At 39.9% G+C, this 25,133-nt stretch overlaps 1 protein-coding gene across 2 annotated transcripts in view; it reads right to left on the bottom strand.

Annotated features, from left to right (window-relative positions):
* Heatr1 (HEAT repeat containing 1) overlaps positions 1 to 20,741 on the bottom strand; it is a 50,130-nt gene extending 29,389 nt beyond the window's left edge. The window contains exons 1-20 of one of the 2 annotated variants that reach the window (XM_020157469.2): positions 20,605 to 20,741; positions 20,227 to 20,398; positions 19,503 to 19,719; positions 17,309 to 17,450; positions 16,760 to 16,861; positions 16,234 to 16,374; positions 14,841 to 15,052; positions 14,595 to 14,728; positions 13,116 to 13,218; positions 11,999 to 12,109; positions 11,001 to 11,118; positions 9,990 to 10,097; positions 7,745 to 7,840; positions 7,265 to 7,353; positions 6,237 to 6,448; positions 5,320 to 5,441; positions 4,808 to 4,999; positions 3,514 to 3,697; positions 3,259 to 3,395; positions 1,870 to 2,062 (exon numbers count right to left, since the gene is read on the bottom strand). In XM_020157469.2, the coding sequence (XP_020013058.2) occupies positions 1,870 to 2,062; positions 3,259 to 3,395; positions 3,514 to 3,697; positions 4,808 to 4,999; positions 5,320 to 5,441; positions 6,237 to 6,448; positions 7,265 to 7,353; positions 7,745 to 7,840; positions 9,990 to 10,097; positions 11,001 to 11,118; positions 11,999 to 12,109; positions 13,116 to 13,218; positions 14,595 to 14,728; positions 14,841 to 15,052; positions 16,234 to 16,374; positions 16,760 to 16,861; positions 17,309 to 17,450; positions 19,503 to 19,719; positions 20,227 to 20,368 (2,755 nt within the window). In that variant the 5' untranslated portion in view covers positions 20,369 to 20,398; positions 20,605 to 20,741. The remainder of the gene's footprint in view (positions 1 to 1,869; positions 2,063 to 3,258; positions 3,396 to 3,513; positions 3,698 to 4,807; positions 5,000 to 5,319; positions 5,442 to 6,236; positions 6,449 to 7,264; positions 7,354 to 7,744; positions 7,841 to 9,989; positions 10,098 to 11,000; positions 11,119 to 11,998; positions 12,110 to 13,115; positions 13,219 to 14,594; positions 14,729 to 14,840; positions 15,053 to 16,233; positions 16,375 to 16,759; positions 16,862 to 17,308; positions 17,451 to 19,502; positions 19,720 to 20,226; positions 20,399 to 20,604) is intronic. The other variant, XM_074056815.1, reaches the window with a different exon arrangement.
* Positions 20,742 to 25,133: the final 4,392 nt, after the last annotated feature.

Below are 25,133 nucleotides of genomic sequence, written 5' to 3'. Positions count from 1 at the left end.
TATTATTATAATATTAAATTACTATATTATAGTAACTTTACGTTTGAATATATCATGTGAATATGTTAACATTATAATTATGTTATATACATTTACTTAATATTAAGTTACACTACGATATACTATATATTTTATTATATGGCACTTTATATTTACACATTATGTATTTTAACCTTTGAAGGTCATAACAGTTTAAATATATTAAAGCAGATTCAATCAACACTTCCTGTACTCCTAACAGAAGCATGTTGAAAAGCTCTCCACGGACTCAGGACCCTGAGAGGCCTGGTTTTTTTTTTTGCAGTACTGTGGGTTGAACCCAGGGCCTCCCCAGCCTCTAAGAGGCTACAGTCTGTGAGCTTCTAAGTGGAACAAGGTATGTCTCATTTCCACTCTGAGAAGTGCTGTGACGTATCTGTACAGCATTAAATGCAGAAGTACCTCAGGGAGGGGGCAGACAGATGACAAGGCAGCAAGAGTAGGCAAGAAGTCTATCTTGCAGCAATACCAGTGGGAAATGTAAATTCTTTGCTCCTGACATTTATAGTGACATATATTACTCAAGAGCCACTACCTTTGATGTCAAAGAATAGAAGATTCTTAATACAAACTAGAAACTTTATCTCTAAACAAAATACATGTACATTTTTGAAAACCCACAAATTTAATAAGTGGCAACTTTTAATGAAGTATGTTAGCTCCATACAATGAAATAAAAAATAAATTTCTATATTTATATGGAAAGATGTCCATAACAAACTAATTGAAAAATGAAAAATAAAAAAATACATATGAATAGGTCAGATGCTGAGATTGGGAGAATCGAGGTTTAAGGCCAGTCCAGGCCAACAGTTCATGAGCTCCCCCCTCCCCATCTCCAAAATAACCAGAGCAAAACTGACTGGAGGTATAGTTCAAGTAGTACAGTATCTGCTTTGCAAGCATGAAGCCCTGAGTTCAAATCCCACTTCCACCACCAAAAAAAAAAAAAAAAAAAAAAAGATAGGAAGTTTTCATTATTCAAAGAAAAAAGTTCTGAAAGGTAAACTTGCCTAAAACAGAGACTGGAATTTTATATGTAGTAAGTAGTGGAGAAAAACTGATTTTTATGGGGTTTTATTTTGTAAAATTTGAAATTCTGTATCTTTTACTTTACCTTACTCTTAACAAAATTTTGGCTGCATGCAAATGTAATTATGTGTTCTCTGAAGTAGTAGCAAAAGGTAAACATTGAGAAATTGTTCTGAGAAAAGCGTAGCATCATTCACTTTGTTTCACAGATCACTTTCAATGTTCCAAGGGCTACTCTTAGTCCTCTGACATATTTAAGTCCTCTGACATATTTAAGTCAATACACTTTGAAACATCAATTACATCCATTATCCTGTTTTCATCTTCCACCATTTTCTTCTGTTCTAATTCTGCCAGCTCCATTGCTTTGTCAGTAGCTCCATAAGCTAACTCAGTTTTTGACGTGACATTCATTAATTCTATGAAATTGTAAAATTTGCAATTCCACTTAAAGAAAAAAATATACATTTATTTTCAGATGTTTCATTAAAAAGCAATCAGCCTGAAAATGGCTTGTGCGTGACAAAGGCGATAAATCCAGGAGTTTAGAATAAATAGTCAGTTAATTGCTGAACTGTCTAAGAATCTGCCTTCCACATATACCCATGCAGCTGCTGGGGCTCGGAATGTGAGTAGTTAGATGATTAAGAACTCATGGATATTACTCTCCCATTTGTAGTATACCACTTTTTTGTTTAGGGAGAGTTTGCAAACACCATGAAGAAGTCAAAAGCACTCCTTAGAAGTAAAAATTTTAACAGTGTGACATGACAGAATGTATTGAGCTGTTTTCAGTACCTGGAGACGACGTGGACGCCAGCTGCTGTTTACACTGTGCCTTCTGAGAATGGAGCATCGCAGAGCTGATGTAAAGAGCCTGAGTCTGCAGCACTGCCGTGACACTGCAGTTCAATGGATTTGAAAGGCTAGAACCATAGGTCCACAGCACAGAAAAGAACTTGAATAACTGAAACACATCTCCTAGATGTACCTGATCAGAACAAACAGTGAAGTTTCTTACTCAAATAAGGTGGTTCCAAATCCTCTTTTAGTTAATGGACAATTATAAAACAGAAATAGCTTAATGAAATGTTGTGCGTGTCTTGTCTAACCACTAAAGGTTACTTTAAACTTGGTATTTTAGCCATTAGGAAAGATGTCAATGAAGATGGACATTAAAAAGCTCACCAGGGCTGGGGTGTGGCTCAAGTGGCAGAGTACCCGCCCAGCAAGCACAAGGCACTGAGTTCAAACCCCAGTACTGCCAAATACCACCCTCCAAATTAAACAAACAAAAAAACCCTGGTACTTTAAAACACTTTACAAAAACACAAGGACAATAAATAAAAATCAAGACAAGAGTTGTGTTCAGGAAGCTTCCTTAAGAAAGTACTTTAGGGGGCTGGCACAGTGGCTCAAGTGTACAGAGCTTGCCTAGCAAGCATGAAGCTCTGAGTTCAAACCCCAGTATTGCCCACCCCACCAAAACAAAAGTTACTTCAAAGATGGAATGAGCAATAACAGTGATATCAATGCTATGGAGGGAGCAAGTTAGGCAACAACCAAAACTGACCATGGCAACATGGAGGTTGGTGGTGCCCAGGATGAATTTGCTGAGTGACTGCGTGTACGGAATAACCTCTCTGAACATCAGTTGGTTTTTGTTGTTGTTTGTTTGTTTGTTAGAGCTGGGGACTGATCCTAGATTTTGCATATGGTAAGCAAGTGTACTGGCACTTGAGTTATATCCCCATGCTCCCAAGCATCAGCTTTGCAAACCTGTAAGTGGTATTTAAAAACCAAAGAAAGGCCAAGCATGGCAGTGTATGTCTGTAATTCCAGCTACTTGGAAGGCGGAGACAGGAGGACTGCAGTTTGAGGCCAACCTGGGCAAAAGCATGAGACCTATCTGAAAAACAAACTAACACCAAAAGGACCAGAGGCATGGCTTAAGTGATAGAGTGCTTGCCTAGCAAGCATGAGGTCCTGTGCTCAATCCACAGTACCACAATAAAAAACAAAGACACCACGTAGGTAGATGTAGCACTACTGCTCTGCTCACCTGCTGCGTGGTATCATGATTATAGTACTTGGTTTCAGGGCCTGTTTAAAATCTCCTTTCACTGTCATAACTTAATCTACAGTATCTTGTTAGAGGGAAGAAGTCTGAACAGGGTGAGCCGGTACCTGTATGAGAAGTTTCATCAGAACCCTGAAGTGAGCAGCATCGGCACCCATGAGGACCATCTCAAAGAGGCCAATGAGCAGGTGCAGGTAGTGCTTCCCGTCCTCTGCTAACTGCTCGGGATTCCACCATGTGTCATCTACTCAGACACGGAGAGACAGAAGTCAGTAGAAACCTATATGCATGTGCTGTGGGGAAGTTCTCATTCAAAAGAATAGCGGAGTGCCTCGCTCAAAGAGTCACGACTTGCATCTTACCTTTAGGAAAAGACTTAGGAGCCTTCAGTGCAAAGATAAAAACTTTCAGGGAGAATACAAGCAGAACTGAGTCCTCCACAGCAACCCTCTGGGCACTCTGGAGCTGTTCTATGTAATGTGCCCACAGCTCCTGTGGTAAACCTCTGTCTAACATCAGCTCCAGGTGCCACTCTGAGGGGATTTCCTGAAATGATAAAGGAAACAAGTAACACACACAGAAAGGGGCCGATGTGCATTCTGAGCATGGGTCCATGGGCGGACTGCAAGGGATGTGTGAGCTCCTTTGCATAACATGCAAAATTTGCCTATGTATGCATTCTGGTGGGGGGAGACTTTTGTATGGTCTTTAAGATATCCCACTATTACTGTTCACAATGAAAAACATGGATAAGCTGAATATGGCTTCGTTTTACCTTAAAACACTGTCCCTGTAAACAAATGTTACTCATATAAATCCTATCAAATAAGGATAAATAGACATGTTTCTAAACAGAAAGATAAGGAGTTGGATTTCTAAGAGTCCTTTGAAAGGAACTTCTCTCACTTACACTGTACTGCCAATCTGAAGAAGGGACATGGTAAAATCTCCAAAGGAAAATAACTGAGAGCCAGATTTAGAAGATAATGTCTTTAGAGGGATATGACTGACTGTGTACTGCTAGTGTTGCTACAGCTGAAAATACTCTCTGGGCCTCAGAAAGGGTGTTGGAACAAGGTGACAAGAATCGCCCGTCATCTTCTTATATAAAATACACATCAGGCCACACTTTTAACAGAGAACAAGTACAGTTCTGGTTATTATTATACTGCATGAAAGACATGAAAAAAGCTCACCTGAACCATCTTCTAAACTATGAAATCTCACTCTTATGGAGAACAAATGAAAATACGGCTAATAGTAAAACAAATAATCTTGTTACTTCAAGATGAGGTACAAGGTACAAAGAGAAATAGCTGTAATATGTCCCTTCACAATGCTAAAAAGACCCATGTCTAACAGAGCACTAGAGTTTTAGAAAGACACAAGATCTATTTCCATTGACTAATACGGTGTTTTGTCAAGCCCTAACACATGAAGTATACTGATCACCACTAACTTGGATACTACCCAGAAAGACAATAAGAGTCCTCCATCAGATATAAAGCCTTGCAGCCTTGAACTCTACAACCCAATTAAGTTTTCTGCAAAGCCTGATGGGTACTGACTTAGAACCCCTGCTCTGCTTGCCACTTCACAGCAGCCCCAAACACCCCTTCCCTCAATGTTCAACTCTCTGCAGGCTGCACTCCTTACCACAGCAGTGATGACACTTTCCAGCTTCTTCACTGTTTTCTGCAACAAACTGAAGACTCTTACTGCAAATGGAAAATGAGTTTCTCTTGAAGATGTACAGCAAGAGGTTAGCACAGACATAATCACGTGAAATGTCACTTTCTGCTTCAGGTTAAAGGACTCCTTTTCAGCAGCACTTATTAAATCTTCCACCTTGAAAAATAAAACACACTCCATTACTGGTAGCTCTTGAGTTTCATAACTTTTTCTATCTCAGGTCTACCTAGGTATCGTGTGCTTTACATACAAAGTAAGATAACAAATATAAAAGCCTTTAAAGTCATTATAAAAATAAATATTCTCAGAAATCATTATGAACATAGGTACACAACAGGTTAGTGCATTTAAATTACATACCCAGTTCCTTTATGGTTTATTTACTAAGGTAAATACATTTCTCCTCTTTGAAGAAAAGCTTCAATCCAGTAAGCACATTTAGAGGAAAGCCAGCGGTGGACCAATAGCACACCTACCATCTTCAACATTGAAGAAGGATCTTCTGAACGGATATTGTCAGCCAACAATGCAATCATCTTCTGATTTGCTATACCAATTAGCTTTCCCGACTTTGTGCTTTTAATCACATTTTCAAGTGCTGTAAAAAATTTTGAATTCAGAGAGCCCTTATGTTACAGACACTCACATAAAGAATTATATAAAGGAGTTTAGGTAAAATTTTTACTATTTCTCTTCAAAGTTTTATTTTTTTAATCTAATTATGAATTTCTGTGAGCCAGCTTCCTTTACATCATATACTTTTTCTTGGGGGTGGGGTGGGGCTGGGGTTTGCACTCAGGGCTTTTGAGCTTACAAAGCAGGCACACCCAAGGCACTTGAGCTCAAGTCCATTTTACTCTGGTTATTTTGGAGATGGTGGGGGGAGTGGTCTCAGGAACTATTTGCCAGGGTTAGCTTTGAACCACGATCCTCCCAACCTCAGCCTCCCAAGGAGCCCAGATTATAGGCACGAGCCACTAGTGCCCACCATAGTATACTTTCATGTTTGTTTGCTGGCTTGCTTTTTTGGTGGCACTGGAATTTGAACTCAGGGCCTCACACTTGCAAGGCAGGCACACTACCACTTGAGCCACTCCGCCAACCCTATTTTGTGTTGGGTATTTTCAAGATACAGTCTGGTGAATTATTTGCCTGGGCAGGCTTCAAACTGTGATCCTCCTGATCTCACCTCCTGAGCAGCTAGGATTATAGGCATGACCCACCCCACTGCATACTTTGTATCTTAGCAAAAATTAAGAAAGAATTGTGCTGGCATTATAGCATGCACCATTTCAAATAGCAAATACAACCAATTTCAAATTTGCTTATCTTCTATTTAAAGTGTTGCTTGCTTTTTTTTTTTTTTTTAGAAAAAAACCACTCACTTTCTTACCTTCCTTCCAGCCTTTCAGTAGAGGGTGCAGAGAGCAAATTCCTGATTTTGACAGATATATAGCAATTTCCATCTCAGCCGATTCCATATCATCATTAGTAATAACCATAAAAGGCAGCAAATGTATAACCACCTGATTTGACAACTGACGGCTTGCACTCAGTATCTCTTTTTTAATTAATATACTTGCTGCTATCTCAAGTACCCTGTACCTAAAAGATATATACACATATTTGGTTGAGAGACATATTAAGAGACTTTAGTTCAGCAAAAACTCATGATTACATTGTTCTATCTCAACTGAAAATATCCCGGTTTCCTTCCTGCAAATACTATTCCAAGACATGGAGACACCACATAAAATCCATGCTAAATAAAGGAGTTATCTAGGACAAGAATTCTGTCCAGTCAAATCTTTTTCACTTCTTCTTCTAAGAAATCACTGGGTTGAGCAAACATAAACAACACATTGCATGTCTCGAAGCCACTAGGTAGCACTCATTAAGAAAACTGAGCACATCTTCTATGATAGCATCTACACGTTATCTATGTGCTAGGTATCAACCTATATGACAGACTCAAACATGCAACACGTGCTCTGGTGCTCTTAGGAGCTTTGTCACTTTTCCTTATAAAAAGCCTTTGTGCCAAAATTAAATAACCACAGGACATCAAATACTACAGATGGTATCAATGCCTCTGCATTTGTTTTTACTTACAAAGTAATAAGTATTTGGAAGTACACAAACTAGAAAATAAGAAAACTTCCCATCCTACTTTCCCAAATTTAGCATATCTTACGTTACACGCTTTGCACTTCAAAAAAATTCAAACACAAAATAGCATATGAACATAAATAAACCCAAATAAATTAGTTTCCTAATGTGAGAGTATTACTGTCCTACTAGATTAGAAATGACAATAAGGTCACATAACTAGTTATTAGTAAAAGTAAGAAAATCAATGTGACCTTGATACAAGAACCTCATTGACTCAAGAGCATGGGAAGGTGAGGAACAAACACGTACCATCCTCTGTTCTTTGAAAGTTCTGCTCTTTGGAAGAGCTTCAGAAGATGTGAAACAGTCACTTCTGCACTAAAGTGTTGTTGGAAAATCTAAAGGGAAAACAGTCATGAGTAAATATTTACTTGTCTCAAATACATGCGCCGTTTCTAAAATGAACCTGAAAAAACAGTTAATTATAAAGAATTTCTCTCAAGACCCAAATGTAACTTCCAAGTTTATGAGAGCAGTTTCTCAAAAGTGACCCAATTTTTCAGGGTCCCCGGGTTCTTGTGTTTTCCTTCTTGAAGAGCTTCCTTATATATCAAACCATGCAGTCTCATTACTCCTTTGAACTTCTTCTACCCAGACTTACATCCGTACCCTCAAAGCACAGATTTCCAATGGAAGAATAATTTCCAAATATATTCCTGCCTAGAGCAGAGAATCGTGTGAGAAACAAGTATTTATAAAACAAAATGCACATGTCCTTGAAGAACTCACCTTAAAAGCACTTACAGCAGACAAAACAACATCTAGATTATCATCACCTAATCGAGCCAAAACAGCTTCTTTTATGAAAGACTCATCAATGCAGTCCTGAGCAACAGAAAAACAAATTAATTTCACTGTTGCTACAAACCTTGTAAGAATTCCCACTAGATGGAAGCATGTTTTATTTAGTTTTGGTGGCACTGGGGTTTGAACTCAGGGCCTCCTACTTGCTAGACAGGCACTTTGCCACTTGAGATAGGGTCTACTGCCCTGGGCTGGCTTCCACCTATCATCCTCCTGATCTCTGCCTCCTGAGTTGGTAGGATCACAGGTGTGAGCCACCAGCACCTGCCTGGAAGCATGGTTTTGTGAATACTAGTAAGGACAGCTGGCGGAGTGGCTCAAATGGTAGCGCACCTGCTTAGCAAGTATGAGGCCCTGAGTTCAAACCCCAGTGCCAAAAAAAAATATTCACAGAATACTAATAAGGAAACATAGCCCTTGCCTTGAGGGGAGTTCAAACACTCCAGAACTAGGTAATTTCTAATAGGTCTTCTGAGATGGGTAATTATATGACACAGATTTCTTCAAGTTTCCACTGAAAATATAAAGTATGTATAATCTGATATAATTTCTGTATTAAGAAATTTATCTTGTTAAAATAAGACAGTTCATTCAACAAAACTGGAGAAGAGGGCAGAACAGCATCTGCCTAGAAGTGAGTGGGGTGGGAGGGTGGGGAGGGTAGGGGCGGGAGGGGGCGGAGGCAAGTGGGAAGAAATGGCTCAAACAATGTATACACATGTGAATAAATGAAAAAAACAATAAAATAAAATAGTTCAGATATTGAACTGCATAGACTAAAGAATGTGCAAGTTTAAATCCTAGCTCAACCACATACCAGCCATGTAACCTCAGGCAAGTTACTTCACCTTTCTGGCTCCTTGTTCTCATCTGTAAAACAGGGCTACTCGTAATAATACCTACTGCAAAGGGTGGGTAGAGCCTTAAAAAATGTGTCAGTACTTGGTACAGTACATTCCATGGACTAAGCATGTGTTAGGCTAGCCTACTGCTCTTATCTAGACTTCTACAAAGACAAGGAAATATACCACAAAGCCAGATATCCTATTTTTAAAAAATTACAAAGAAAACAAACTAGGTATGTAATCATTCATAGTAACAAAACAAAACAAAACCCAAAAAGAAAAAAAAAAGGACTGCTAATCAAAACAAGTATATTGCTATAAACACACAGTGGGAAAAAACCCCCCCAAATAATTTTATAAAAATATGTGCTAGGCACCAATGGCTCATGCCTGTAATCCCAGCTACTTAGGAGAGATCAGGAGGACTGTAGGTGTAAGCCAGCCTAGGCGAATAGTTTGCAACCTATCTTGAAAAAAATCCTTCACAAAAAAGGGCTGGTGGAGGGCTCAAGGTGTAAGCCAATACTGCTATTAAAAAAAAAAAAAAAAAAAAGTATATGTCACTCTGTTCGGAGACAAAGTAAAACCCTAGAATCCACAAAAATTAGACCTAAGTTTTATTTATCAAATGACACCAAAATTTCCTCAAGAGCTAATAAGTAGCCATTTATCTCAATCTGGAATTCTGTCACTGATGGAGAAGGGAAAACAAAACCTGACATGCAAGGAAAGGGTGGACTGTGACTACAGGACTCAAGTCCGCAAATTAACCTATCTACAGCATCCTTCAGTAACCCACCAACACAGCAGGGAGAAAGAAATTAAGAGCAGGAGGAAGAAAAAGAACAGCTTTAGGAAGATCACAGGAATCCTTTTTGTTCTAGACACCAAAGTCTTCCAGCATTCAATATACTAACTGTTTAATAAATCTGTAGGATAGACCTAAGGGAAGGGGTTTGTGAGAACATGACTCATGCCAGAACAGATCAGAACATCCCTCTCAGCATCACTACAGCTTCAGTGTTATCTCAGTCACTTACCAGGAAACACTCCCACAGATCCTAATGTTGCTTTAAGTTACTACTTACATACCAATTTAAAGTAACTGTAACTCTTTAAAATATAGAAGATATAAAAATATTTTCACAAAGTTGAAAACCATCAAAGCAAGTATAAAAAAAGCCCCATAAAACCAATAAAATTCATCTTATCTCTTTAATTACACAATATCAATTCTTGGTGATAACTTTTAATTTCTTATTCTAGAATTTCAATGCTTGTCAGAAGGAAAGAAAAACCCCAACTGAAAGACATCTGAAACAAACCTTTGATGTTTTCATGATATTTTTCAGATGATTAATAGCCAAAAGTCTCACGGGAGCCAGGGGATGATTCAGACTGAGCATCAAGGAGGTATTGGAATCTGCTAAAAACTGTGAGTGCAACATGATTATCAAATGATACCACTTAATCTGAAGGGCATATAACACCCCAGGCCGCCCAACGCATTCCACTGCATATGTACAGGCAACTGCACAAACCAGAAAGTAAACAAAGTCCTCTCCAGAGCATGACAAGAGTTACAACAAATGGAAATACTCGTTTTGTAAGGGACAGACTTTGTGCGTGTAGGTTCAATTTAGTGAAGTGATTTTTCATTTTACGGACATCTAATTCCAAGTGAAAAGAACCTGAGATAACCACTAAATCACCTCTCCAAGACAGAATGCAACTCAGCGCTACAAGTAACGTTAAGATAGGAATACTCAAATTAGTGACAACTTACTTCACTCATGAAATCAGACTAAGAAGTCTACCAACCAACCTAAGATCTGGAAACACAACAGCACTAAAGACAAAAGGCCAGTTAATAGAAGAGAAACTCTTCATAATATCCATCTTCAAGGCTAATTTTAAGAACATTTGGTTCAACATCTAACTTCTGGTCTAAAGATTTGGGGTTGAATCACCAGAAAATTTCAGTTTTATCCTGATCATGATCTACTCTAATCAATAAATGGTCAGTGCACTGCTCTGGGAAGTAAGACCTCAGAGAAGACACGGAATGCTGGGCACCCTTGAGGCTGTGCCCTGGTGACTGTCAAACAATATACATGAAACTCGCACATACTGTTTTCCTGAATAGCATCATGTTCACATTTGTGATTCAATTCTGGCATCAGAGGTCAGTTTCACTAGGCAAGCTGAATAAAGTCTCACCTCTCTGCAGATTTTCCAAAGAGGGGAGGAAAGCAGGAAATTCCCACCTGGAGCTCTTCAAACAACCATGCATGCCCTATTTCCTATTGCCATTCCTCTGCAGAAGAACTACATACCTGGTACTTTCCTCCACTTGTAGAAAGAGAAATAAACTGGTGAAAAAGCTCCTGCTTTTTCAGATCTGTAATTTCTTTCAGATGTTCCTCTAATACAACGTCTAATGTTCTGGGGTATCTGGGAAGAAATCAGAGTTCATTCAGTGTTCTTTTTTGTTCTGTGGCAGCACTGGGGTTTGAACTCAGGGCCTCCCACTTGTTAGGAAGGCACTCTACCACTTGAGCTACACTCCCAGTACTTTTTCTAGCCCTCTTGTTTTGCTTCAGTTATTTTATCAGGTGTAGTCTGATGTTTTTGCCAGGGTCAGCCTCAGACCTAGATCCTGCTACCTATGTTTCATGTGTAGCCAGAATTACAGTCATGAACCACAACACGCAGCTTGTTTGTTGAGATGGGAGGCGGGGGGTCACGTTAACTTTTTGCCTAGGATGACCTTGAATCATGATTCTCCCAATCTCAGCCTCCCAAGTAGCTAGAATTATAGGCGTGAACCATTACACCCAGACTCTCATTCATTATTCTTAATACAGCCATCAAGCATAAACACCACACGTCTACAAAGCAAAGATCTAAAACAAAATTTGCAAAGTGACTCAGACTTAAATTTTAACAAATGGTATCCATAAAAGCAAATTATATTAATCAAGTTTGTTATTATGATGACTTTAAGAACAAAAGTGTCTCTCTTAAAAAAAAAAAATAGACTGGAGGTGTGGCTCAAGCGTTAGAACACCTGCTTTGTCACTGCAAAGCTCTGCGTTCAAGCCCCAGTACCACCAAAAAAAAAAAAAAAAAAAAAAAATTATACATTCCACAGACCCCCACACAATCCCTACTTATTCTTGTATGTGAAAAATATTTAATTTTTATACTTGTTCCTTTCTGAAAAGGAAACAAAACAAGAGAAGTCTCTGTACTTGACTCTATGAAGCTGTGACCTGTGGACCATCTTTACAGAACAGGAGGTGCACATTAAGAAAGAACATACACAACTTACTTGCTTTCTAAAAGTCTGATGAGTGGAAGGAATTGTTCATTAAGCAAAGATACTTTGTTAGGATCGATTTCTTCCTGTGAACAATATGAAATATACTCTTCAAAAAGAAGGCTGCAAGAAAAAGCAGAGGAATCAGGAGGTGCAAGTTACTGATGATTTCCTACAATGTTTCCAGGTGCTTTACAAACAGACTCTCTAATTACCATCCAAAGCAGAAATATATATACCACTTGTATTACCAAGATAAGAGAAATAAGAAACTAGGGCCTTAGATGTCTTGCAACTTGCCTGAGGCCCTGTATGCCAGAAAAAAGCAGAGTGGGTTTTAAATTTTAAACCCAATTATGACTATAGAGCCGAAGTAAAGCCTTCACACATATTCTTATTTAATTCTCAAACTAATCTCTTGGCAGGGGGAAGGTCCTGTCCAACTGACCTCGGAATCTACTACCCCACTGGAAGTGGCAGAAGCAGAATTCCACCCTATGCCTGACTGCAATGCCTACATTATACTCATCATCCCAAGTTGCCCTTTAACTAGGAAAAAAGGAAGACCACACTACCTTTACAGAAAAGGAAGAATATTTACTCTGTGCCTATCTTCAATATTAAGTTTCCAATCAACATTTACTGTGTATTAATTGTGATACATATTATTGTTAATTGGTTGGCTGATCAATTTTTTTTGAGACTGGGTTTTGCTATGTGGCTCATGCTGGCCTAGAACTTGCTATATAGCCCAGGCTGGCCTCTGCCTCCCAAGTGCTGGGATTGCAAGCATCTAATACCATGCCCAGTTGGTTCAACTATTAATACAAAACTTTAAACCACCAACTGGGTTTATTTATAACCCAAATTTTGTTAAACTTGTATTTATTACCATTATTTACATTTATTACTTATATTTATTTCCATTTTCTTCTGTAAGTATTAAAGGCAAGCAAGAAATGTTACTTTTATGCTGCCACAATTACTGGATTAAATGCTGTAACTAATAAAATGATACAAACAAAGCAAGATATACATGGAAAAGAAGTGCTAGAAAACTAACCTGCCCTGAAATGTACATTGAACCATGAGTATGCTAGTCAAAGTTGTGTTGGAAACAACAGCTTACCTAGCCAGCAAATGGTCCAAGTTGTTCTTCAGTGGTATTTTCGTAAGAATGGCTTCTAAGTGTTTCTTATAGACTTGACCATCTAATTCTTCAGTTTCTTCTTCTTAATGTGAAACATTCAGAATTGAGTTGGGGAGAATTTTTTGCATGCTTACACAATTAAATTTACTTAGAGCAGAAAACCTTGCAGGAATACTTTATAGCACATACCTCAATACCCAGTTTTCCACCCACTTTCAAAGATATATTTTACCTATTTAGTCACTTATATTTTTCAAAGCATTTTTGTATGACTACTCTCATTTGTCCTTTACCTAAAATTCTCTATATGTTAACTATTACAATGTTTATATCAAAAAATCACAAGTACAAAAATTACATAGTATTTTTCCTAAGGCACACTAAACGTTAGTGGTAAAAAGAAGGGAAAAAAAACCCCAAAATAAAGGAAAATTAAGCAAAAATAAATACATGAAAGTTAGTGGTAAAGTCAGGCCATGAGCTAGGTCTCAACAAACCATCTCTAAAAACAGGTTAAATTTTCATGTCAGTATCTCCTCATAAACCAAGGTTGCCACCTTCCACTCTAGAGTTACCGTAAACACATGAATCTGATGTGGGCCACTGTCTTCAAAACCTGGTCCACATTAGTCACTGCCACGGGATCAGAAAGAGTACATTTGCACTTATGCTAACCACTTTTCTGAAATGCAAGTTTTAAATCAAGTTTTGGCTGTACAAACCTTATTTGCCAACAGACTGACACAGCTGTAGAGCTGTCCTCAATATTCTCAGAGTAGCAACAGCATCAAGTATTTCTTCCTTCTGTCTGTATTTATTTATTGTTTTTGATGGTACTAGGATTTGAATTCACGGCCTTATGCTTGCTAGGCAAGCACTTTACCACGTGAGCCACTCCACCAGCTCTTTTTTGGGTATTTTTGATATAGGGTCTTATGAACTATTTGCCTAGGCTGACTTTGAACCTCTATCCTCCTGATCTCTGCCTTCTGAGTAGCAAGAATTATAGGCATGAGCCACTTGTGTTTGGCCTCTTTCTGTAAAGGGTAAAAGAAATAATATAATCACTTTCTTGGCTTTATTTGGATTTCTAGGTATGCTTTTTTGTTTATCTATCTATCTATTTACACACTTTTTTTGAGGAAGGGTCTACTCATGTATCCTTGATTGGCCTCAAACCCAGAAACCTCCTGCCTCCACCTCCTGAGTACTGACTGGAACTGCAGGCATTAATTGCCACACCCAGCTAGGTCTTGTATTGCAGAGAGAACCTTTTTTGGCAGTTGGGTATTTACTGTGACTCACTGAAGATCACTAACTTCCTAAAGGGTTACACAGAAACAATGGGATAGCAGAAATTTAAAATAATTTAAAGCAGTTAAGCAGGGTATGGTTCCAACTTTATGGCGGTCAAATCTTAGAAAGGAAGCTTCTGCCCCAAGATGGAGAACCCAGTACCTGTAACATGGTGAACGATGGCGACTACCAGATGGGGAAGCATGTATCGCAGAAGAGGAGTGATGTCGTGCGTCTCGGAAATCCCATGAAGTAAGTCAATGAGGCTGGGAACGCTACACAAGTGAGGAAATGGCCTGGGAAGAAGCAAATGCAGGAAAACAGCTTATGACTCATCTGACAAAAAACTACTCAAGGTGACTCCATCCACCTCTAATAGCACCACTGCTCAACTCCAATGAGACATACTTTTTCCCGAGGCTTTCTGGCTTCTGTCTCTGCAGGAGAATTATCAAGCAACCCAATCCATCCTTGATCAAAGAGGGAACGTTAGTCAACGTTCTGATGATCTGTGATGCTAGTAAGTTAACAAAGGTTTCTTCCATTGTCACTTTCACAGAAATCTGACAGATTATCATGTATGTGGCAGCTCTGTAATCCAGTAAAGATGATTTCAATCCCTAAATGTTTAATATAGGAAAATGTCAAAGTAGAAATGTCAATGTTTCAGGAGACCAATGTTTACCTTCTTTAAACAGTACACAATGCATACATGTACCGAGATATCACATGGTACCCCTTAAATATGTGCAACTTGTTTTCATGTATCAGCTATAAATAAATTTTTAAAAATATTAAGTAGATATTAATAAAACCTGATGCACACTGATGGTCAACCACTCTCAGAAGCAGATCATCAATGTGTTAACCCCTTTTCCTGTGTGGACACAGGGATGAGGCCAGTCTCTTATATGAGAGGGAAGGAACCTCTGCAGGGTCTCCTAACTCAACACCCTCTACACATGCTGATAGGAACCAACAAGCTCTGCTTCTATCTGCAAGTCCCCACTGTGGAAGGTGGACTTCGATTAGATAACTGAGGAAGTAAAAAGGATCTGACAAAGACAGCAAATCGTGTTTTGACCAGAAGTGAAATGCAGAGCCCTTATGGGGCATCTGGGAAGGTGGCGGCAGCAGAACACAGGAAGAGGACACAGTGAGAAGCAGAAACCACTGCGAGGAGAACAGGTAAGAGATGGTGGCCTGTGCCTGGATGAGACCCTCTGTTCTGTTCCTTTCCAGTGATGTAAAGAACTGCTGAGGAAACAGATCTGGGAGACAGTAGAGAGTAACAGATGTTATATACTTAATTAAGGTCTGAAGAGAGTCCTATTTATGTATTTATTTTTTGGGCAATACTGGGGTTGGAACTCAAGGCTTCATGCTTACAAAGCAAGCACTCTACCACTTGAGTAACGGCTCAAGTCCACAAGGGTCTTATTTACATATGTATTTATTTCTTTCTTTATTTTGGCTGGATTGGGGTTTAAACTCGGGGCTTTGTGCTTGCAAAGCAGGCATGCTACTGCTTGAGCCAAACTTCTAGTCCCATATCTTTTACTTAAAGATTAAATTTTATCATCCACTTGAATAAACTTAACAGTATTTATTATTTTATTGCTGTAGTGGGTTTTGAACTCAGGGCCTTCAGCTTGCTAGGCAGGCACTTTACCACATGAGCCATGTCCCTCCCCCACAGCACTAAACTGTCAATTTAAAAACACTCATTTCTAAATGAAATTTCTAGAAGCAAGAAAATTCCTTTACAACATGATCTCCTTGACAGGTTAGCAGGACCAACCTTTTGGATATATGGGAATAGTTTGGCCACAATGCTGTCTGACACGTCTTCAGCAGCCACAAGAGCAGACACAATGGTGGAAGCATAAAAAGCCAAAAGCACCCTGAGCTGAGCTGAGCTTCCCGGGTACTCAGCAAAAGCCTGAAACAGGGAACACAAACAAAATGTGTTTTAAGGCATCTAGATAAAACCACAGAAGTACTTGCAGCTCTCCTCAACTTTGTCTTACCATATGCAACACTGAGAAAATAAGCAATACGATAACAATCTTCTTGACATTTCCAGATGGTTTCTTCACTTAAATAACGATAGCTAAAATTTGGCAAGGAATAGTCTAACTTATTTTTACAGAAAAACACTTCTGTAAGGAAAGACTGATTCTCAGACTGCTCATGCACCAAAACCAGCGGTGTATTCAACAAAAGAAATGTCTCCAAGGTTCCATCTTCTCAGGAAGGCTTTGTATATTTCCATCCTTCAGAGCAGGCAATCACACCAAGGGATCATGAAACAAGGCACTACTCACCTTCACAGAACTGGTCACCAAACTACAGATAAAATCCATGAACCCCAGGTCTTTGTAGCAATGGGTAACCAATGTTCCTCGAGCTAAGGGTACTCCAGATTGCTGTGATTGAAACAAAGAACAAGCCATCAGATTGGATTCATATACCAACTCTGTACACTTTAGCTATATGAACTCCAGCAAGTAACTTAACTTTCTGAGCCTGCCCTTATCTGTAAAAAGTTTTGTGAGGACTGGAGGAGGTGTTCCTCAAGCAGTAGAGTGCGTGCTCTGCAAGCATGAAGCCCTGAGTTCAAATCCCAGTCCTCACAAAAAAAAAAAAAAGTTTTGTGAGACTCAAATATAATAAAATGCATAGCCTGATGTCAGGTACTAAAAAGTGCTAGATGTTATTAGTAACAATTTCAATTAGAAATTAGAAAATAAAAGCGATATAGGTAATATGTGCACTATCTCCAGATCACTAAGGACTTTATTTTTTCTAAGTTATAGCCGCTCTTCAAGATCTGTAGTGATTACATACAGATAGATGTCACTCAACCGTCATACCTTCACTGGAAACAACCAGAACCATTTGTGTTTTGGATTATTAATTTTTAGAAGCTGTATCACTCGCACAAATATTCTTGTCTCGTGGTATGGCAGAACACAGGCGATGAGGCTATCCTGATTGTAAAGGTGGATATGGAACCTGGGAGAAAAGCAAATTCAAACTGACATGAAACACAGGCACATACTTCCCAACATGTCCAAATTCTGTATCAGTGACATAAAAATACCCCGAATGTGCTACTTGTTAAAACAATCACATAACTGTTAGTGAGATTCAGAGCACTTAAATAATGAGGCCTCTAAGCCCTCTATTTTTCTTTCCTTTTTTGGGTGGTACTGGAGTTTGAACTCAGGGCCTCATGCTTGCTAGGCAGGCACTCTACCACTTGAGCCACTCCACCAGTCCTTTTTTGTGTTGGATATTTTCGAGATAGGATCTCATTAACTACTTTCCAGGCTAGCTTCGAACCTTAATCTTCCTGATCTCTACCTACTGAGTAGCTAGGATTAAAGGCGTGAGCCACTGGCACCAAGTTGAGCCCTCTACTCTTCCTCCAAGTTTGCCTCAACATGGTTTCGTCCGTTCCGATGCACTGACATTTTTGAATATTCAGTAACAAAATTTACAACCCATTTGCTTTCTTTAAACCTTAATGAAACAGTAGGATCATCAGTCAAACCAACTGAGCACTAACACAACAAAGCTCAGCTTCTGTGTTCCTGTTGCCTTCCATAGCTTTCCTAACCACTTCCAAAACCAACACTATCTTTCAAGAGGAAAGCACACTAATTTCTGTGGATAAAAAATGATCAAATCACAATCTTACATAGCTCGCACATATAGTCCCTCTACCAAACAAATGTAAGACAGACTCCTATTTTTTTGGTGATACTGGGGTTTAAACTCAGGGCTTTGCACCTGTAAAGCAGACACCCTTAAGCTACACCTCCAGCCCAACAGACTTCTTTTGTGAATTCACTGAAATCTTCCCTGTTTTCAGGACCTAGCTCACACTCCTCCTTCAAGGTGCTTTTCCTAATTCTCCCAGCCAAGTGATTCCTCTTGTGTCTGTCTAAAAGTCAAGTGCTTTTACATTACTTTTCTTACAGTACCACACCAGTCTGTCTTTCATTAGTTAGTTTTATATAAGGCTTTAGCGTGAGTCAAAGTTTATAAGCATCTAGAAGCTTTCCTCAACTAATCCAGGCAGAGTTACCTCCCTTAAATCTTGCATAAACTTTTAAGACATTTATTTCAAGATATTAATGAGGGGAAATGTTCATACATGTATATGTCTGCTGAATAAATAACTTACACGAATACACAAAAAATCAAATGCAAGAGGTACGCCTTATGTTAATGATCTGCTTGGGAGAAATTAAATGCAAGGTGACAAAGGGAATTTTTTGTCTGATGAGTCTAATGTTCTGATTCCCAGAAGACCCAACTTAAAATTATGTTTTCTTAATGGCTCACTTGTTTTCTAAAAGGAAATCACTACAATCTTATGTCTACATTAATGAAATGGACATCTTTCTACTTCTAACACACATATGCTGGGTGAAAAATAACATGCGTGAGCTGTGATGTCTAACAGTAAGTGAGAAAATATACTGAGTAAACTTAATGACACAATTTCCAAAGCAGTTGAAAGAACAGGGCTTAGGAACAAACTTCAGTTATATCCTAGCTCTGCCACTTACTAGTTGTGTGACTCAAACAGCTGACTCACTCTGTGCCTGTTTTTGCAACTGTACAAGGAAATAATACAAGTATCTCCCCACAGGAGTATCTGGGGATTGAGCTATGTGAAAAGGGCTCACACAGAACCTGGTGTGTAAGTGCTCAACACACATTCATTATTAACATTTTAAGTTAAGGTGTATTACAGGATGCTGTTACCCTCCACTTTGGGAAGAAAGAGGTTTAATACCCAGTGCCCCAAATGTCATGGAACAATCTGTAATGGCAAAGTGCCATGAGCTACTCAGAATTAATGAGATTAGACCATTTCCCAGGGATCTTCGGTATTATGTTTAATAGAAGATACTTACTTCATGCTCATGTAACATACTAATCTCTTAAGATACCTAATTTTTCAGCTTTCAATTGGCAAATGTTCGCAACTACTAACTTTTTAAAAGACCAGGGTGGTTAGCCCATAATTATTTCTGTCATTCTGTTAGCTACCTGTGAATCAACCATTCCAGACACTTCTGCGCTGGCTTAAGCAGGAAGTAGGGGGACAAGTGAGTGAGGAATAATGAAATGTTTTCATCCAGCTGCTTGTTCACTGCTTTGGTCTGAACGCTGCGCTCCAAGGTTTTTGCTAGCTGGCTGAACAGCGGTGCTTCAAACTGCTCGAAGGCAGGATCGATTCCAAGCAGCTCCTCCAGACCAGTGCACCCTAGGGAAAGGTCACTTTATTTAGCAATTCTTTGCAAGCAAACCCATCCTGTCCTCTTCTACAGTCTTACTTACCCTTGAAGTCTCTGAACTCTTTTTAATATGTAGTCTCAAACACAGATTTATGCTTGTTTGGTTTTCTTTGGTGGAACTGGCATTTGAACTCAGGGCTTCATGCTTGCAAAGCCACACCTCACTCCATAGACTTATGTTAACATACAGAATCAACTCTGTCTCTCTCCCTCCCAACTCCCCCTCCACTCCCCCCACCCTCGCCTTTCCTTCCTCCATCTCTCTCCCTCCCCGCCTCTCATCCTCTACAATTAGGCCCCCTCCTCCTGGAAGACTCCTCCAGTCACTGCCTCATCCTCTTTAAATGTTAGCTGACCTCCCTAACCGGGTCTCTCCGTTTTATGACATTCAGACACCACTTCTTAGCACGCCGAGCATCTATCACAGATGCTCGCTCTTCTTCCCTTAACCGCATCAATCCACAAGTTAGACTTACCAATGGCAAAAGCGGTGTCCCTGTCGATGGTGGCCGCTTCCTTGGGGTCAAACAACAAAGACGCAACCTCATGTCTGGATAAGAGGCTGGGGTCGCTCTGAGGGAGGGCAAGTCGCTGGAGCTGCTGGGCTAAGGACGTCATCTTTAGCACGAGCGGATTCCTAAACTCAGGCTAAGAGACAAGCGCGGTGAGAAGTCTGCAGGGCCCTACGGGAGGCACAAGCCTCCGGCTCCGGGACGCAGCGCTCAGCAACCCCAGGGCCATCCCCGGGACCGCACCTAGTCTTCCCGCAACCCCCGACTCCGCAGACCCATCAGCCTCCCTCGGTGTACCGCCCCGACCCGCAGCCACCCCAAGCGGCTCCTGCTCCCCCTTACCCGGAGCTCGGAATTCGGGCAGGTCTGGAAAACTCGTCACCGCAGTACCCACATGGTACCAAGCAGCCCGGCCCTCGCCGGAAACCGAACGCGTGTCCGAGAGGAACTTCCTGTTTCAGGCAGTACGGCGAGCGAAGAGGCACAAGCTTGTGGGCACTGCGCCGGATGGCCCCGCCCCCGACGCTAGGCCCCGCCCCGCGAGGCCACGCCCCTCTACAGAACCACGCCCCTGCCCGGCTCCGGCTGAGGGGTTCCGCTCCCACGTGGCGCTGCTGCTGTGTGCGCTGGCCTGGGTCTGCGTTTTAGGCTCTGGCTGCGCCGTTTGTGAACTTTTAAGGATCTGTAGGCGGGGTCGTTCAGAGTCGTGAAGCCACGTCGCAATGTGAAGTTGGAGCCGGTCTAGCGTTCCGTGGGGTGAGCTGCTGGCCCCAGACCTCCAGCAACGCTGTCACTCCGCTTCCTGTTCATTCCTGGAGGACGCTACTATTTTTCTTTTGAAACGAACCCTGTTGAGTTATAATTTATAACCCCAAAATGCACCCAGTTCCGTCCCACAGTTGGATGAGTTTTAGCAAATGAACAATGCAGGTGTGATCATCTTCCGGGTCCAAACACACTCCAGCATCCCTCAAAGTCACTTTCCTCAGCCTGGGAGATGTCCTCATCCCCTGGACCCCAAGGCAAGCTCAGGTCCTCTGGGCTGGTTGTAGATTAGCATTGCTGGACACACAGCTACAGATTTAGGGGCTCCTTTTTCCTGTGCTTCCTGCAGCTTCTCCCTCTTGCATCAACATAATTTTTATTGTTGGTTTGCTTTAATAGAATTTATTTTTTTAATTTATGCAAGTAGCTAAAAACCTATTTTTTTCACGCAATGTTCATTGCCTTGCAGAGAATAACGTGAAAGACTGATGGAGTCTATTTCATCCTTACAAACTGATTTCTCAAATGCTTTTTCTTTTCTTAAGAATCACAGCAATTTTATAATAAGGCAGTTACCTGCCAGGCATGGTGGTGCATACTTGTAATCCCAGCATTCAGGAGGCTGAGGCAGGAGGATTGATGGTTCCAGGCCAGCCTGGGCTATGTAGCTAGACTGTTTCAAAAAACCAAAAATTAATTAATTAGTTAATTAATTAAAGTAAATAAATAAAATTTAAAAAACAATTATCTTTGGGTATTTGGTAAGAAATAAAAAGCAGGCCTGTTTTATCCACAGACATATTTCCTATTTCAGTTTGTGTGTGTGTGTGTGTGTGTGTGTGTGTGTGTGTAAAAATCCCCTATGTATTTGTAAAAGTGAAGCTAAAAGATGTGCTACAGATGCTTGCTTCAGTTTTCTCTAGGTCAGCTCTGAAGACATATGGTATCATCCCCAATTTTACTTTAGAAGCAGTCTAAAGACTGAGCTCTTTAATCTATTTTAAGATATCTGTGTAATTTAATGAGTAATTCTTTCATAAAATTCACAATTTTATTTTCATTATCTTGAAAAGGTTTTCTTTTTTGGCTGTATTGGTTTGAACTCAGGGCCTAGCACTTGCTAGGCAGGAATGCTACAGTTGAGCTACTCCGCCATCTCTGTTTTGTGAAGGGATTTTTCCAGATAGGGTCTTGTGAATTATTTGGGCAGGGGCTGTCTTCGAACTTTGATCCTCCTGATCTCTGCCTCCTGAATAGCAAGGATTACAGGTGTGAACCACCAGCATCTGGCTTGAAAAGTAAGAGCTTTTGAGTTTAAAGGATTAAAAGTGTTGGTTCTTTCTTTTCTTTCTTTCTTCTTTTTTTTTTTCCTAGAAGTCTGAGACTTTCCAACTTTATTTGCTGATTCACTGTGGAAGTTGCCATCCTGTCTTGTTCACATATCCTTTCCCATGGGTGGGCAGGGAATGAGTTATTTTTAAAGCTATTCTCCCCCTCCCACCCTATCCCCTTTAATGCAGAGGACAGATCTGTTGACTTCCCATATGTGTTTATGCCGGGCTGGGGAGATGTGAACAGACTGAGGTCCTTCCTTGCTCCTTTGGAACCTGTATCCCAACAGGAAGAGACAGCCAAAGAGAAACCAGCAAACCATCAAGTAACGTGTAAGTGTTCTATGACAGTAATAGAAACCATATGACAGGGGTGATTAGCAGATGTCATTAGTTTGAGTTGTGGGAGAAGGACTCTAAGGATGGGACATTTATGCTAGGACCTGAATGAAAAGTTTTGAAAAAGTGATCATCCCAGACAGGATTGATCTTGACATTGACTCTGCTCCAACCACAACAGGGCTCCTGGCCAAGCTGGTATTTTCTCTACAGCATTCATTCAGATTATTCTGGAAATGATCTGAATTTTTAATTTGTTTACCTGCTTATTTCTTGTTACCCTCACTAGAACCCTGGCTTTAGCAAGTTGACATGCAGGCAGTCCAGCCCTAGGATTGACTTGTTATCATAGGTCTGAATATTTAAAACTTATAAATCAACTCACTATTGACTAAGATATTATATAACTTCCAACACTGACAAACATTTATAACAACAAAATAAAGGGTAAAAGCTAGGCACTCTAAAGATGATTGGATCCTGTTGATTGATGGTTTTTTGTGAGTAACAGACATATATAGTTAATATACATCTGTACATTTAATGCACAAAATCACCAATTATGTTATTTAATCAAGATTTTTATGGGGGCTGGGGTGTAGCTCGGTGGTAGAAAGCTTGCCTAGCATTGTGAGGCCAGGTTCTATCCCCAGCAAACCGCCCCCCCACAAACAGATTTTCATGTAATTAGGTTCTATCAACAATAATGATCAAAAGGATTGAAAATAAAATTTAATTTTATTCAATCTATATAAAATTAGAATGTTTTCATAAAAGCAGAAATTAAAAACTAATACACTAAATTTATTTTCGCTTATTTTATCTAAGAAGCCGAATATAGATTATAATCCGTGACAAAATGTTAAATAACATTATTTAAATAAGTCTGAAGTTTTATTTTTTAGTAAATACTACCTTGTGAAGCATTTTCACCAAAATCAACAAGTTGATCATTCAATGTTGCCATTGCAAGCCTCAATGCCCCTTCATTCCTGATACAGCCATACCCACCTATTTTCAAATTTGAGCCATATGAATTGTTTGGTATTGTTAAATATTCTTTAGCTGCCACGCTCAGTTATTGGGTGAGTTATTGGCTACATTAATTCCTGAGTACATCCAGGACCATGAACTGGAAATAAGAAATCATGTGTTTAGAACTACTTAGGAAAACCTCTTTATTATGCCCAAATCTGTTATCTCCGTACAGTTTGAGGGGATGAGTGACAAGTTAGTCTTTACTCCTACCTAAGCACTTCTTATTCGAGTCCTCCCTGCCCTCCACGGCAAGTCCTGGGGCAGTGCAAGCCACAAACTTGCGGAGTGTTCAGGTCGTCTTTCATTGTGAGGACACAGGGAAAAGACTTGTCTCCCCCAGGCGGCAGTGTAAATCATGACCCTGGATGTCTAGGCTACAGTTATGCTGTACAGTATGGAGTGGCAGATTGGGAGACTCCTACATCTTGAAACACAATGTAGGCTTCTGGATTTGTGATAGAAGGAGACCAGGATGTGTTGAAGACAAGGGCTTGCTAATGTTACTTTTGAAACTCCACTACCAAATAAAGTAATTAATTGGCTGACTGCATGAATGAATGAAAATGCGCTTAAGCTGTATCTGTGTCTCCTTCCTGTTTAAGAAATGTGTATCGGAATGCAAATGAGTGAGAACAGTATTACTACAGGAGTGACGGAATAGCTCTATAATAAAAGTAATCAATTCAGAAACTTCAGAATTTTATTATTGAATTATTTGCATCATCTATCACAACTAATGGGATGCTGAAAAAGATGTGTCTCATTAGCAAAGAAATTCAACACGTGAAATCTACATTTTGGCCAAGTGCTAACACACGAACGACTAAATGATTGCAGAATTATAAACCTGAGCACTCATAGTCTTGTCAATAAAAATTACTTTTGTTACTTTGACAATGATTTGGAAAGAGGGAGCAAGTGCCCGGAATAGCTCGAGACCAGCAGGGGGAACCAAACCCTCTTCCCAACTCCCAAGTCAGCCAGGAGTAGCCCCAGGTGCCTGATGGGAAACAACAGTTTTCAAATGTGAAAATTATATTCTTTTGTCTAGAAACTGATTCATAACCCTTCTGCATGTCTTGAAATGCAATACAACAATGCCTTCAAATGCATTTAGGGAACTCAGAATTTAAAAGTGTTTAGATATTCTTGGCTAAAGAGAACCATTCAGTCATCTGCTTAGTAACCTACAGGCATGGGTACCAGCAACCCTCCCTTCCCTCATTCCACCTCCTTCTATGCTAGTTTCTACTGAATAGGGGAATGGTGAATAAAACCAGGAAACTTTATAGAAAATTAAAGATTTGAATTGTGGATAAGATGGATAGTGATATTTTGCTCCTGGATAAGAAAGTAAATATATAAAATATCTATTTTCCATCCCAAGTTAATTTACAT

Source organism: Castor canadensis, chromosome 15, assembly GCF_047511655.1.
Source record: "Castor canadensis chromosome 15, mCasCan1.hap1v2, whole genome shotgun sequence".
NCBI lineage: Eukaryota > Metazoa > Chordata > Mammalia > Rodentia > Castoridae > Castor > Castor canadensis.
Note: the sequence above shows the minus strand (reverse complement) of the source record. Positions and strands in the feature narration are given on the sequence as shown.